This window comes from Ylistrum balloti, unplaced genomic scaffold (genome assembly GCF_031769215.1).
Source record: "Ylistrum balloti isolate Yb309-2 unplaced genomic scaffold, AGI_CSIRO_Ybal_v1 Utg369840, whole genome shotgun sequence".
NCBI classification, from domain to species: Eukaryota; Metazoa; Mollusca; class Bivalvia; order Pectinida; family Pectinidae; genus Ylistrum; species Ylistrum balloti.
Window position 1 is genome coordinate 536,643 of NW_026781998.1, and position 13,418 is coordinate 550,060.

The following is a 13,418-nucleotide window of genomic DNA, read 5'->3' on the forward strand; positions in this document are numbered from 1 at the left end:
TTACACATTATTTAACCTTGACCTTGTCAACAAAAACTCGGAACTTTATACAAAATATACAAAACATGGCGGAAAGAGATGCTGGTAGTAGTCTGGAAGACAACCCCGTTCCGTCAGATGTTCTTGTTCAAAATCAAATGAAAGATGTTATTATATTACAAGAACTGACGATCAGCAAACTTCAACATGAGGTAAGCGATCAAAAATAAACAAGCAAAAAGAAATTAGACTATACTATTTCTTTATATGTTTTCTGCAGAACTTGTTGATGCCTGTCTAGCTGCTGTGTGCTGACAGTTATACCAGGCCTAGCATCTCTCCAACTGATATTGTTACCACGGACCGGTCATAGCTATTTATGCCTATGCATTATTTAAGAAGAATAAGATGGTTTGATATTTAGATGTCTATGCTTTCATTTTACTTTTTTCTTATCTTTTGAGTCCTGACACTTAAGTTCACGAATTCATGTCCATGTTTCAAAACGAAAGAAAAAATATACAAATAAATGGAAAAAACTGGGTTTTTATTCTATATTAGAATATGACCATCCACTAATTCCTCATGCCTAAGTAAGGATCGTTGGGCATTTCATTGCAGATACTTTCAACTGTCTGTTTTTCTTTAGATAACATTGTGCCCGCTCATTAAGCAAAATATAATTACATTATCAAGGAATGGTCAGTAATGTTGGGAAATCTGAACTTATCCCATTTGATATTATGATGTCATAAGGTTTGGGTACACAAATATGGATGGCATCATTATCAAGTTCAATGTTTTAGAGTAAACAACACAATGTGAAGTGTTGTATGTACATTTCAAGTCTCATTGTTTTCTTAATACATTCAGATATAAATTTTAATCATGCTACAAAATAATACAAAGTAAGTTATATCTGGTCAAGACATTACTCTGTGTTTAAATATTCATTACAAATATGTGTCATTGTGTCTAGTTCAATGAACCCTATCATTAAACTTAAACCTAAATTCCTAGTTTGCTCAGTAAAATCAAATACGTATATAACACATGTGTTATATACGTCTCTGGTAAAATTTAGAAATATGATGGGTATGTTTATGCTTCATGCACATGGTTCATGCATTTATTCATATAAATTATGATTTCACAGAATATATGTATATGATTAAGTTATGAATTTTATTAGTATTAGTTGTGTAGCAGAAAGTTGAATTTTCACTTTTATATTGATGTACAATTTATATTTTATTCCAGATAACTTTACAGGAATCCACTCTACAAGAAAGTTTCCTGCCAAGAGAAGTATATGATACTGAACTGAAACAGCTTGAGGTACATTTGCATACTTTAATGTTCTTCAAATATTTTACAAGATTTGAAGTATGTCAAGCAAGCAATTCTTATATCACCTTAGATGAAAACTTTATGTTTAGACACAATGTTCTTGCCTCTGTGCATAAGACAGATTGGTATTCATGCTAGCTGTGTGTAAACATTAAATGGTCTTTGCCCTGTATGTTGGCACATTTATCCTGATTTTGTTTATAGACACCTTTGTTCCTTGCCTTTTTGTGTTGAGTGTGTAAACCCCTTGTCACTTTGTGTGTAGACACATTAAAAATATTGTTCCTTGCTCTGTATATAGATACATTGTCATTTTCTCTGCATGTATAGATACATTGTCATTTTCTCTATGTGTATAGATACATCATCAGTTTCTCTATGTGTATAGATACATTGTCATTTTCTCTGTGTGTATAGATACATTGTCATTTTCTCTATGTATAGATACATTGTCATTTTCTCTATGTGTATAGATACATCGTCAGTTTCTCTATGTGTATAGATACATTGTCATTTTCTCTATGTGTATAGATACATTGTCATTTTCTCTATGTGTATAGATACATCATCAGTTTCTCTGTGTGTATAGATACATCGTCAGTTTCTCTGTGTGTATAGATACATTGTCATTTTCTCTGTGTGTATAGATACATTGTCATTTTCTCTGTGTGTATAGATACATTGTCATTTTCTCTGTGTGTATAGATACATTGTCATTTTCTCTGTGTGTATAGATACATTGTCATTTTCTCTGTGTGTATGGATTTTCTCTGTGTGTATGATACATTGTCATTTTACTGTGTTTAATAATCTGAATGTTGTTGATCAGTGTGTGTAAGAGTATTTCTCTGTGTGTTGATTGTCATTTTCTCTGTGTGTAACAGTCAATTAAACTAGTTTCTCTGTGTGTTATTGTACTTTTCTGTGTGAAAACAGTTTACTGTGTGTAAGAAGATTACATTTTCTCCTGTGTGAGAAGTATGTAAAAACATTTTTCTGTGTGTATAGATACTGTCATTTTCTCTGTGTGTATAGAAACATTGTCATTTTCTCTGTGAGTATAGATACATTGTCATTTATTCAGTGTGTATAGATACAATGTCATTTTCTCTGTGTGTATAGATACATTGTCATTTTCTCTGTTGTAGTCAGTGTTTCTCTGTGTGTAGATACATTGTATTTTCTCTGTGTGGATACATTGTCATTTTCATGTATTAATATCATATGTGGACATTCAGTTTCTCTATGTGTATAGATACATTGTCATTTTCTCTGTGTGTATAGATACATTGTCATTTTCTCTGTGTGAATAGATATATCGTCATTTTCTCCATGTGTATAGATATATCGTCAGTTTCTCTATGTGTATAGATACATTGTCATTTTCTCTGTGTATAGACACATTGTTTTCTTTCTGTGTATAAACACCTTGTCATTTGCTCTTCATATTGATCCACATTTTACTAGGTATGGATATCTTAATGAAGATTTATTTTACTGATTTAATAATCTGAATGTTGTTGATCAGTTATTAAGAGTATTTCCGACTGTTGATGCTTGTGTAAAGTCAATTAAACTATTGTTATTATACTTTTCAGAAAACAATACAAGAAGATTACATTCCAAGGGAGAAGTATGAAAAACTTCAAACTGAATTAGAGGTAACTACATATATTTTCTACATGTACTTGTTTGTTTGTTAGGTTTATCAGCCTGTGAACAGTCAGCTGGGTCAATTTGAGTCAGTGTCTCTGTGTAGTTATTGGTGGCTACCTCAATTAACATCATATTGGACATTGGACCTGTATGCTGTCCAGAGCAGTAAGGGTAAAGTGTCTTTCTCAAGGATGCAATCATTCCAACAAAGACCAGTCTGAAGTGAGCCCATTTGATATATCACAAGTATTGGTTTTCTTAATCTACTGAATACCACATTGTGGGGACCTCTACTGAATACCACATTGTGGGGACCTCTACTGAATACAACATTGTGGAGACCTCTACTGAATACCACATTGTGGGGACCTCTACTGAAAACCACATTGTGGGGACCTCTACTGAGTACCACATTGTGCCAACCTCTACTGAATACCACACTGTGGGGACCTCTACTGAATACCACATTGTGGGGACCTCTACTGAATTCCACATTGTGGAGACCTCTACTGAATACCACATTGTGGAGACCTCTACTGAATACCACACTGTGTTGACCTCAACTGAAAACCACATTGTGGGGACCTCTACTGAGTACCACATTGTGGAGACCTCTAATGAATACCACATTGTGGGGACCTCTACTGAATACCACATTGTGGAGACCTCTAATGAATACCACATTGTGCCAACCTCTACTGAATACCACACTGTGGGGACCTCTACTGAATACCACATTGTGGGGACCTCTACTGAATTCCACATTGTGGAGACCTCTACTGAATACCACATTGTGGAGACCGCTACTGAATACCACATTGTGGGGACCTCAACTGAATACCACATTGTATTTATCCAGGAAGAGTGCAACAATTTGATACATCACTAGTATTTCTTTTCTTACTTTATTCAGTTTCCCTTGTGGATTTGTATAGTTTTTGTTTCAAGTCCATACATATATGTATGATTCCAATTATAATGTCACATTCTGGTTTTGTCTTTGGGCATAATTTTATGGTCTTTGTGTCAAGCACTTACAGTACATATCTTATACTTACCAGTAAAATGTTTGACATTGTATGATATTCATTGGGTTATAAAATACTATTTGGAATACTGCAAGGATGAAATGAGATTGTTGAAAAGTAAAGAAATTGATAATGATAACTCAGACGTGTAGCATGTATTTCTATTTAAAATCACTCATATGTTCTAAAAATATTTTTTGAAATGAGAGATAATAATTGAAATGTTGAAAACCTTTTTTTAACTGTTGATGTGTATTTTTCTTTTTAATTTCAAAGTATGTTTATTCTTCACTTAACAGCAACAGAAGCTGAGTCATTTAAAGGTACAAGGAGAGCTACATGAAGTCAAAGACAAGTTAGAGTTTGCCTTGGGTGAAGTAGAGGTTCTTACTAAGCAACTTCAAAGAGAGAAGGCAGCATTTGAGAAAGCGTGAGTATATTACTAGCTTATCCTGCAATAAATCAAAGGAAACTATTACATAGACTCTAGCTAGGCAAGTAAGCTTATTACAGGGAAAATATGATATACATGTAATTAGAGTGGTTTATAACACTGCATAGGTATGTTGGCATTAGTTTGGTAATACTCTCAGTAAACCTTTTGCAGCATTAATTCTTTCCTGACTGAATTAGCAGAGGTTGATAATACAGGATTTGCAAATGTTGCTAATCCTGACTATCAACCTCTGCTAATACTATATTATCAGCTTTTGCTAATCCTGTATAATCAGCATGTGCTAATCCTGACTATCAACCTCTGCTAATCCTATATTATCAGCCTCTGCTAATCCTGTATAATCAGCATGTGCTAATCCCGACTATCAACCTCTGCTAATCCTGACTATCAACCTTTGCTAATCCTGACTATCAACCTCTGCTAATCCTGTATAATCGACCTCTGCTAATCCTGTATTATCAACTTCTGCTAATCCTGATTTGCAACCTCTGTCAATCTTGTTTTATCAACCTCTAGTAATTCTGTGTTATCAACCTCTGCTTATCAGAATTAAAAGAGGTTGATAATACAGGATTAGCAGATGTTGATGATACAAAATTGAGCGCTTACGAAACTGATAGAGGAGTCTTTAATTTGCTTTTAAGTTCTGGCTCAAAGTTAAGGAATGGGTTTATCACAAAGCATTGAGTAAGCGTTTGTTGGTAATTTAACTCATCAGTAACATATATGGAAGGTCTTTAATACAAACTATTAGCTTATTGCTAGATAAATGTGGAACTGTATGTTCTATAATGTGATAGCAGGGTGATGCTGCAGCTTAATGATATTGTCTGCCTCTTATACAGATTTGGTTCTCTCCAAAAAAAGGCTGTGGAGGAAACATCAAAGACTGCCATGCTGACAGACAAGTGTTCAGGTGAGATTTGATGGCTGACTTGTATCTGCCAAAGTATCATACAAAGGATTATAAACAATTCCTATTTTTATGGGACTGATACTGTTACAAGATTAAAAGGGATTGAAATTTTCCACGGATTAGTCATTGCAATGTACTTGGGTACTTGCAAGTGTAAATTGTGCCAAGAAAGGGCTCTCTCTCTCTCATTCTCCCTCTCTCTCGGAACATAGTTGTTTATATTTAGCAAATCTGGATTATAATGCAAATTAATTAATTTTGCACCATCTCCATTAACAATATGATGGACCCATCAGAAATTTAACATGACATCTTTCACAAGCTATTTTTTGTTGTTGTTAGAAATCAGTGAAGAAGTACAGAAGAAGGATGAAGAATTAAATTCCAAAGAAGAAGAAATTCAGCAGTTAGAAAAGAAATTAAAACAACAACAATTTAATTATAAAAAGAAACTAAGTGATGCTGAAATTCAGCGTAAACAAGACCAATACATTGCCAAACTTCTAGACAAACAGGACAAAAAAGCTGGATACACAGAATTCCAGCGACCAAAGTCTCGCAGTACAAGTGCTAACAAAGCAAGTAAAAACACATGGAGATGATGTCTATTTTATGTAGTGTTGTATAACCTAGGTCATTTTTAATGTACTTTGGAACATTGCAAATCTACCGAAATCTGATAAGGATTTCTCAGCTGAATTGAAACTGCTGTGGTACAGAAAATCAAACTGTACAAACACATGTGATGTTCATACTATGGAGTGGAATTCTAAGTGTTACTCAGCCCATAATTTAATTTTCTAACCTTATGTACTGTAAATTTACTGTTTGTGAAAATCTCATTTGCCTTAGAAGAATTTAATGATTTGTGATTTTTGTATCCTAAATTTGGTTTTTACTGAGGAGGGGTATTTTCAGATTTTGTACTTTAAAAATTTACTGTAGGCATTTTAATTCATTTCATATCTGAAGGTGTTTGTTTTTCTTTTTTGTAAACAGAATTATGTGTGTACTGAAGTAGAATACATGCCAAGGGATCAATATTGGAAAACTTAAGATCTCCATTTTGAATGCTGGTCTTTAGTAAACAGAAGATTGTAGGTTGTGCGACTTTATTTTGATTATGTTTATTATTACAATTTTATGAACTGTAAATTTTATCAACACAGTTTCAGAATAGAACTCAGTGCATGTATTTCAGCAGCAAATTTTTAAAAATCTGTTTGGGACCAAAAGTTTAGATAGAGAATCACTAAATTTACTGAAATAATTTATATGTTGTTTTCAGTCTAAAAATAATGACAGGTGTTACATTGATTTCTATACATTTTTACATAAGTAATGTCAGTATAGTAATTTCTGGGAGAAACTGTGATTTGACTCTCAGTCAAACATACAAAGGAAATGTTTTAAGAATTAGAAACAGTTGAAGTGGACATGACAGGATGTGCTACATTTTATTCCAGTGATGTTGCTCTTTTGCAATTTAAAATCATTTGTGAGATAGATAAGAGTTCTGTCCATCACAAATTTTCTTGTGTTTAAAATCAATACATTTTGTAACTGGCCAAATGAATTTATTGTATCAGCAGATTTTAGAAAAATTATGGAAGCATTGAGTCAGCATATCCATAATGGCATTAAAAAAAAGGTTGTCTTTGTGTCAGGGTATCACATGTGCCTTATATCTAATGAAGAGTTGTGTTAAATCCAACGACAGCAGTATATGAGATGTGTACAGGGGATCAAAAATAATACTAGGGTAATTTTTTAGCTCACATTGATCTGAGCTTTTGCTGTACCATGGCATCTGTCTGTTGTCAATCTACAATTTACTAAAACATGACTAGTTATGAATGACTTAGCAGATTTTTTGGGGCAGAAGAGACAGGGTCAAATAGGACAAGATTCTTTAAAATCATTTGTGCATGGATTCTGTCCTAGTTTTGCCTGAAACATCCGTGGGTGAAGGGAAATCAATTTTGTATAACACTGGTTCTCAAACCTATGGGACAGGAGAGATCGGGCCCAATAGAGGAATTACAGCAAAATCTTTAAAATCTATCTGCTTGTGTGGGAATGCCTGGATTCTGTCCTAGTTTTGTCTGAGGCATCACAAGGGGATGGGAAATCAATTTTGCATCAATAATGGGTCTTACACGTTGGGGTAGGAGGGGCTGTGCCCAATAGGGAAATTAGAGCAAGTTCTTTAAAATCCTTCTTCTTCTGTAGAAATGCCAGGAGTCAGGCTCAATTTGGTCAGAAGCAATCATTGGTGAAAAAGACTTTTGATCAAATGGTTTTGGCTGACCAACCAGGGGACAGAGGAGTGGGACCCAATAGATAATAGATATTAACCTTTAAAAACCAGCACCCAATTTTTTCAGTTTGGATAAAGCAATTTATTTCAGTCAAACATAGCCATGTTAGCAATATGTCAACCCTATGGGTCTCTTGTACTAAGAAAACATTTTGTTCTTAATGCTCACATTTATTTATTATAAACATATATATCTAACACAAGATATTAGTTTATAAATGATATTACAAGCCAGACACACAATATGCATTTCTTTTACAAAGTGCCTCTTTTAAAAGCTTTGCCATTTAATGCAGGTGTATTAAAGTTCCTGTTAAGCTGTTCAAATCTTGAAGTCTGTGACCTATGTTCAAAGTTTTATTGACTTCTAGAATAGAATTAAAGACAATTTTAAACCAAGACTCTTAGCCTCAAAACTGTGGTACATTTACAGTCGTTTCTCCCCCTCCCAATACATTTGTACCCAGTAGTAATGAACATGTGCTGAAGTCATAAAAATATAAGTATTCATACAAAACTGCTTGTGTTGAAAATTTAGTTGTCATGTTACATATATTGATATTTATTGTGGAGTTCTTCTGTTCAAATGAGGTCAAATAATAAGACAAGGATTATAGAGAATCATGTTTAAATTGCCTCATTTTAGGTAATCTGACCCAAATGGTCAGGATGACCTATAGCCATCGTGTTTCATCCATCGTCTGAGTATCCTTGATCCACTTTCAAGGTCACAGAGGTCAAATATGTTAAAATCTTTAAACAACTTCCTCTCTATAACCAAAGGGCCCAGGGTACTGATATAGGGCCTGTAGCATGATGGGATGAAGGGCTACCAAGTTTGTAAATATGAATGACCTTGATCCACTTCCGAGGCCACAGGGGTCAAATATGTTGAAATGTTTCAACAACTCTTTTCAAAAGCCAAAACCCCAGCATGCCAGGATGTAGGGCTACAAAGTTTGTTGATAGGAAGGAAATTCCTTCAGAGAAGGTATTGTAATTCCTTCCGAAGAAATCAAAGGAAATTGCTCCAGAGAGGGTTATGGGATTGTGTCTGGAGAAATCAATAGAATTCCCTCAAGAGGGGTTAAGCAAATTTGTTTAGGAGAGGTTGAAGGAATTCTCTTCAGAAATGCTAAAGGAATTCCCTCAAAGTGCTTCATTACTACGGGTCTTGTTTGAATTGTGTGAGTGTTGATAACTGTTTATTTATTTTTATGACACAAATGAACTATGGCTGTTTAAAAAGTTATATATTATATGACTGCATGACTTATGAAGGACTTTTTCTATATGATTTGACACTGTCAATTATCACCTTAATTTATTATTAAATGAAAATATGTAAATGTTCTGTGTTTTTGTGCTGGTGTTTATTGTAATGATGTATGGTTTGATGACCAGATGTTTGACTGAGGATATCTGAGGATTCTGCAAGGACAAGTGAGCCTATGTCATGGTTTGCATCTGGTGTCTACTTCTAACTTGAAACAACTTCTCAATATCCAAAAGGCCCAGGGTCAGGATATTGAGACTGTAGCATATAGGGTTGAAAGGATACCAAGTTTACTCAAATTAGGTATCTTCACCCTCTTTGAAAGTCACAGGATCTAATGTTTTGAAATATTTGAATGACTTCTTTTCAATGAGCAATAGGCCTTGGATCATATTATAATATAGTATCATGCTTGGGAAGTGGGCTCTCAGGTTTGCATAAGTTGATTTCACCTATGAAGTCTCTTCTTGAAGCCACAGATAGAACAGGCTAGTGATTCAGGTCCATTGAACATCTTGTTTTGTATTTTATCCTTTTCCACACAGATGTAACACATTGGCAAAGGCTATGCATGTTAGTTCACTTCAAATTTCCACCTGCATTTTAAAATCCTATGTTTACATACAGACATTTTGTTCTACGATACATCAGTGATGCTGCTGTCAAAAACTGTGGCAACGTAGTAGATGAATGTTACCTATCCACTTCGTGCCTCGTGGCACATAAGGCCTTCACAGACGCTTCCATCTCTGCTGGTCTGTTGCCACTGTCTGCACCTCGTTCCAGGATTTCCAGCCTGCTTCTTCTCTCTCTCTTTCCACTGTTCTTCTCCACGTCATCTTCGGTCTTCCTCTTTTCCATTTCCCTTCTGGGGCCCAGGTTAAGGCAACATTGCAGTCGTTGTTTCTGTCCTGTCTCAATATGTGTCCAATCATTTTCCATCTGCGCCATTTTATCTCCTGGCTAATTGGCCTCATTCTCGCTCTTTCCAATATTTCTTCCGTCTTTGTGTGTTCTTGCCATTGTGTTTTGAGAATTCTCCTGAGGCACTTGTTGTGGAAAACATCTACCATCCGATCATCACCCTTATTCATTTTCCACGTTTCACATCCATATAGTAGGACAGGTATTACTAATGCCTTGTACAGTTTCAATTTTGTTTTCCTTGAGATGTTGCTTAAGTTCCATACATGCTTGAGCCGGCTAAATGCTCCCCTGGCTTTTGAAAGTCTGTTCTTAATGTCTTTTATTCCACCACCTTCTTTGCACACTGTTGCTCCTAGGTATGTGAACTGCTCTACATCCTTGATGTCCATACCTCTTAGTTTGATGGTACTTTCGTTCGTGCATTGATTTTCATCACTTTAGTTTTATCTTTGTTGATCTTAAGTCCGACTCTGCTTGCTTCTTCATCAAGTCTTGTGGTTTTGTCTTGTATCTGTTGTCTAGTTCAGGAGAATAAGGAGATATCATCTGTGAAATCTAAATCCTCCATTTTTGTTGTCAAGCTCCATCTAATGCCGTTCTCGCCGTTTCCAACTGCTTTCCTTATCACCCAGTCCATAATTACCAAGAAGATAAATCCGGACATATTGCACTGTTGTTTTACTCCTGTCTTGATGTTAAACCATTCTCCTGTCTCTCCTTGGTTTTCCACTGCACACTGGAAATCTTCATAAAATAACCGTACTATGCTTACGATCTTGTCTGATACCCTATATTTCCTCATGATGGTCCACCGGCTTTCACGATGGATGGAGTCAAAAGCTTTTTCAAAATCTATAAAGTTCAAATATAATGTAGCCTGCCACTCGTTCACTTGCTCTATGATGTTCCTAAGTATAAAGACCTGCTGCGTCGTGCTCCTTCCCTTTCTATATCCTGCCTGTTCTTTCCTTAGCCTGATATCGATTCCTTCTCTTATGCGATCGATTATGATCCTTCCAAGCAATTTTCCTACTACTGACAGCAAAGTGATTCCTCTTGAGTTCTTGCATTCCTTTAGGTTTCCCTTTATTGGTAACTTCATGATGAGCCCTTTCTTCCAGCTATCTGGAATTTGTTCTTCTCTCCATATTGCTTCCATTAGCTCATGGATTTTTGTACTTGAAAAGTTTGTATCTGCCTTTATCAACTCTGCCGTGATTGAATCTATTCCTGGTGACTCTCCATTCCTCAACTTCTTGATAGCCCTCTGCACTTCTTCTATTGATGGCATGTCGACTGAAATTTCTTCAAATATATCATCTAATTCTACTTCATCATCTTCTGTAATGGGATCCTGTGGTTTCCAGTGTTCTGTCCATCTTGATAACGCCTCTGCTTTGCCACTAATGAGGTTGCCGTTCTTGTCCAATACCGCTGTACTATCCTAGGTCTTTCATTGCAGAGTGTCTTTGTAAGACTATACAAATGTTTCATGTGCTGACTCCTTGCTGCCTCTTCAGCGTCACTCACGATGGTGTCTATCCATTTCTTCTTGTTTGTTATCAGACTTCTTTTGACTTCTCTGTCTTTAACCTTGTGCTGCTCTTTTAACTGTCCTTTAACCCTCTCTGAGTGTGTACACAATTTTTTCTTGTTTATTTCTCCTCTTTCATCTGCTAGTTTCCATGAGGTTTCACTGATCCATGGTTTCTTCTTCTTCCTAGGTCTACTCAATAGCTCTTTTGCTGTCTCTGTGTATGTCTTCTGGATTACACTGAACTTTCTCTATACCTCGTCCTCTTTCTATCAAAGTCCTCGTTATCCAATACATGAAACCTATTTCTTACTGCAATGTTAAACCTTCTCACTGTATCCGCATCCTTCAACTTCTCTATGTCGTACTTTACCCTCTCACACCTTTTCTCTTTACACTGCTTCCTTAGCCTCAATTTGACTGTTGTGCACACAAGCAGATGATCCCTCCCGATGTCTGCCGATCTGAATACTCTAGTATCCTTAACTGAATTCCTAAAACGCCTGTTGACTGACACATGATCTATCTGATTCCTGGTGGTTCCATTTGGTGAGATCCATGTTTCTTTGTGGATGTTTTTATGTGGGAATAAGGTTCCTGTAATAACTAATTCGTTGAGGTCGCACATTTCACACAGCCTTTCACCATTGTCGTTCCTCACCCCGAGCCCATGTCTCCCTATGATTCTTTCGTAGTGCTTGTTGTCGCTTCCCACTTTGGCATTCATATCAACATGTCATGCCGGTTTCTTCTTTCCAGTACCTCTTGTAGTCTTGCATAAAACTCATCTTTCACTTGATCTTCTGCATCTTCTGTAGGTGTGTATATGTGCACAAGCGTCAGCTTGATTTGCTTTGAGAAAAACCTTGCTAGGATGATCCTTTCGTTTACTGGTGTCCAATCTATCAGCGCACTTGATGCTTTCTTTGACATAAGTATGGCAACACATTCTCTGTGGATGTTATCGTCCCTTCCGGAGTAGATGATTGTCTCTCCTTCTGCTATCTGGATTTTCCCTCGTCCGGTCCAATGAGTTTCACTAATGATATCTGTATCTCTTCTTGTCATTTCTCTGGCAACCTGTGCTACATTGCCACTTTGGTAAAGTGTACGTACGTTCCAGTTGCAGATCTTCATTGTAGATTTTGGGTGTACTAATGGCCTGGTGGTGCTAGAGGGTTTCCTCTTGGCTTTCGCCCTCTTGCATCATGGAGTCTCCTCTGATCGGAGGCAAGGCCGTAGCATTCCCTGGATTTTATGGATTTGTTCTGCTTTCGGTTTCTGTAATAAGTTTATTTTTTAAGGAGAGGGTTATTAGCCCTCTGCCCAACCCCCTACCCCTCGACCTGTCCGACATGGGTGGCCCTACCAGGAGCATTATGTACTCCCGCCGGCAAAGCTCTTAGGGTCAAAGGTGCGCACAAACTGCCCCAGTTAGTTCACACATGTCCAGGTAAACCACAGGGGTTCTCAGTTGGTATTTTACAGGCGCGTCCTTCGAAATAACTGACCATATGCACACATATAATAAAAGGTGAATTTTTATTCATAAGCTATCGTTGAAATGAATTGTAACATTCTGATTTTAATAATCATCATTGAAGGTGGTTATTTTTTGTTTGTGGTTTTGAACATGGATATTGATGCTATCACGGATTCAAATACGAAATGAGTCCGACATGTTATGTACCGCTGAAAGACAGAAAGGTCGTAATAGTGGACGTAAAACCCGTTAATAAATAATAAAAAAAAAATAAGGACGGTGGGTGTGTCTCTGCCCCAGAAGGAAGCCTCAAACGTTACTACCTTCTTCAGTAAAAAACAAAAGAGTTAGATACAGTAAAGCCAAGTAATGAATTAAATCCTACTAGAGGTGACTATTGCAAATCGAAAGACACTGGACGATTGTCTCTTGAGTTAAACTTCCAGTGTAAATTCTATAAGCATAATAAAAAGTTTAAGAGACAGACAGTGT

At 36.3% G+C, this 13,418-nt stretch overlaps 3 protein-coding genes across 3 annotated transcripts; 1 reads left to right on the forward strand and 2 right to left on the reverse strand.

Annotated features, from left to right (window-relative positions):
- The first annotated feature begins 65 nt into the window (after positions 1-65).
- Positions 66-6,489, forward strand: LOC132545335 (spermatogenesis-associated protein 24-like). The gene is made up of 6 exons (XM_060209012.1): positions 66-191; positions 1,240-1,317; positions 2,928-2,990; positions 4,313-4,443; positions 5,316-5,386; positions 5,729-6,489. The coding sequence occupies exons 1-6, from the start codon at positions 66-68 to the stop codon at positions 5,986-5,988; spliced, it is 729 nt and encodes a 242-aa protein (XP_060064995.1). The 3' UTR covers positions 5,989-6,489.
- A 3,943-nt stretch (positions 6,490-10,432) lies between these two features.
- Positions 10,433-12,170, reverse strand: LOC132545315 (uncharacterized). The gene is made up of 2 exons (XM_060208994.1): positions 11,778-12,170; positions 10,433-11,353 (listed from the first exon to the last, which is right to left on the reverse strand). Exons 1-2 carry the CDS (start codon positions 12,168-12,170, stop codon positions 10,433-10,435), a joined length of 1,314 nt encoding a protein of 437 aa, XP_060064977.1.
- Positions 12,167-12,580, reverse strand: LOC132545316 (uncharacterized). The gene has a single exon (XM_060208995.1). It carries the CDS (start codon positions 12,578-12,580, stop codon positions 12,167-12,169), a length of 414 nt encoding a protein of 137 aa, XP_060064978.1.
- Between the last annotated feature and the right edge of the window lie 838 nt (positions 12,581-13,418).

What these genes read in the sequence shown, in the direction of transcription:
- LOC132545335 (XM_060209012.1), top strand. Translation starts at nt 66, where the DNA reads ATGGCGGAAAGAGATGCTGGTAGTAGTCTGGAAGACAACCCCGTTCCG. An exon ending in CTGAACTGAAACAGCTTGAG is followed by an intron (nt 1,318 to 2,927) that starts GTACATTTGCAT and finishes TATACTTTTCAG; the next exon opens with AAAACAATACAAGAAGATTA. An exon ending in GCTGACAGACAAGTGTTCAG is followed by an intron (nt 5,387 to 5,728) that starts GTGAGATTTGAT and finishes TGTTGTTGTTAG; the next exon opens with AAATCAGTGAAGAAGTACAG.
- LOC132545316 (XM_060208995.1), bottom strand. Translation starts at nt 12,580, where the DNA reads ATGAAGATCTGCAACTGGAACGTACGTACACTTTACCAAAGTGGCAAT.
- LOC132545315 (XM_060208994.1), bottom strand. Translation starts at nt 12,170, where the DNA reads ATGAATGCCAAAGTGGGAAGCGACAACAAGCACTACGAAAGAATCATA. An exon ending in AGTTGAAGGATGCGGATACA is followed by an intron (nt 11,354 to 11,777) that starts GTGAGAAGGTTT and finishes TGAAAGACCTAG; the next exon opens with GATAGTACAGCGGTATTGGA.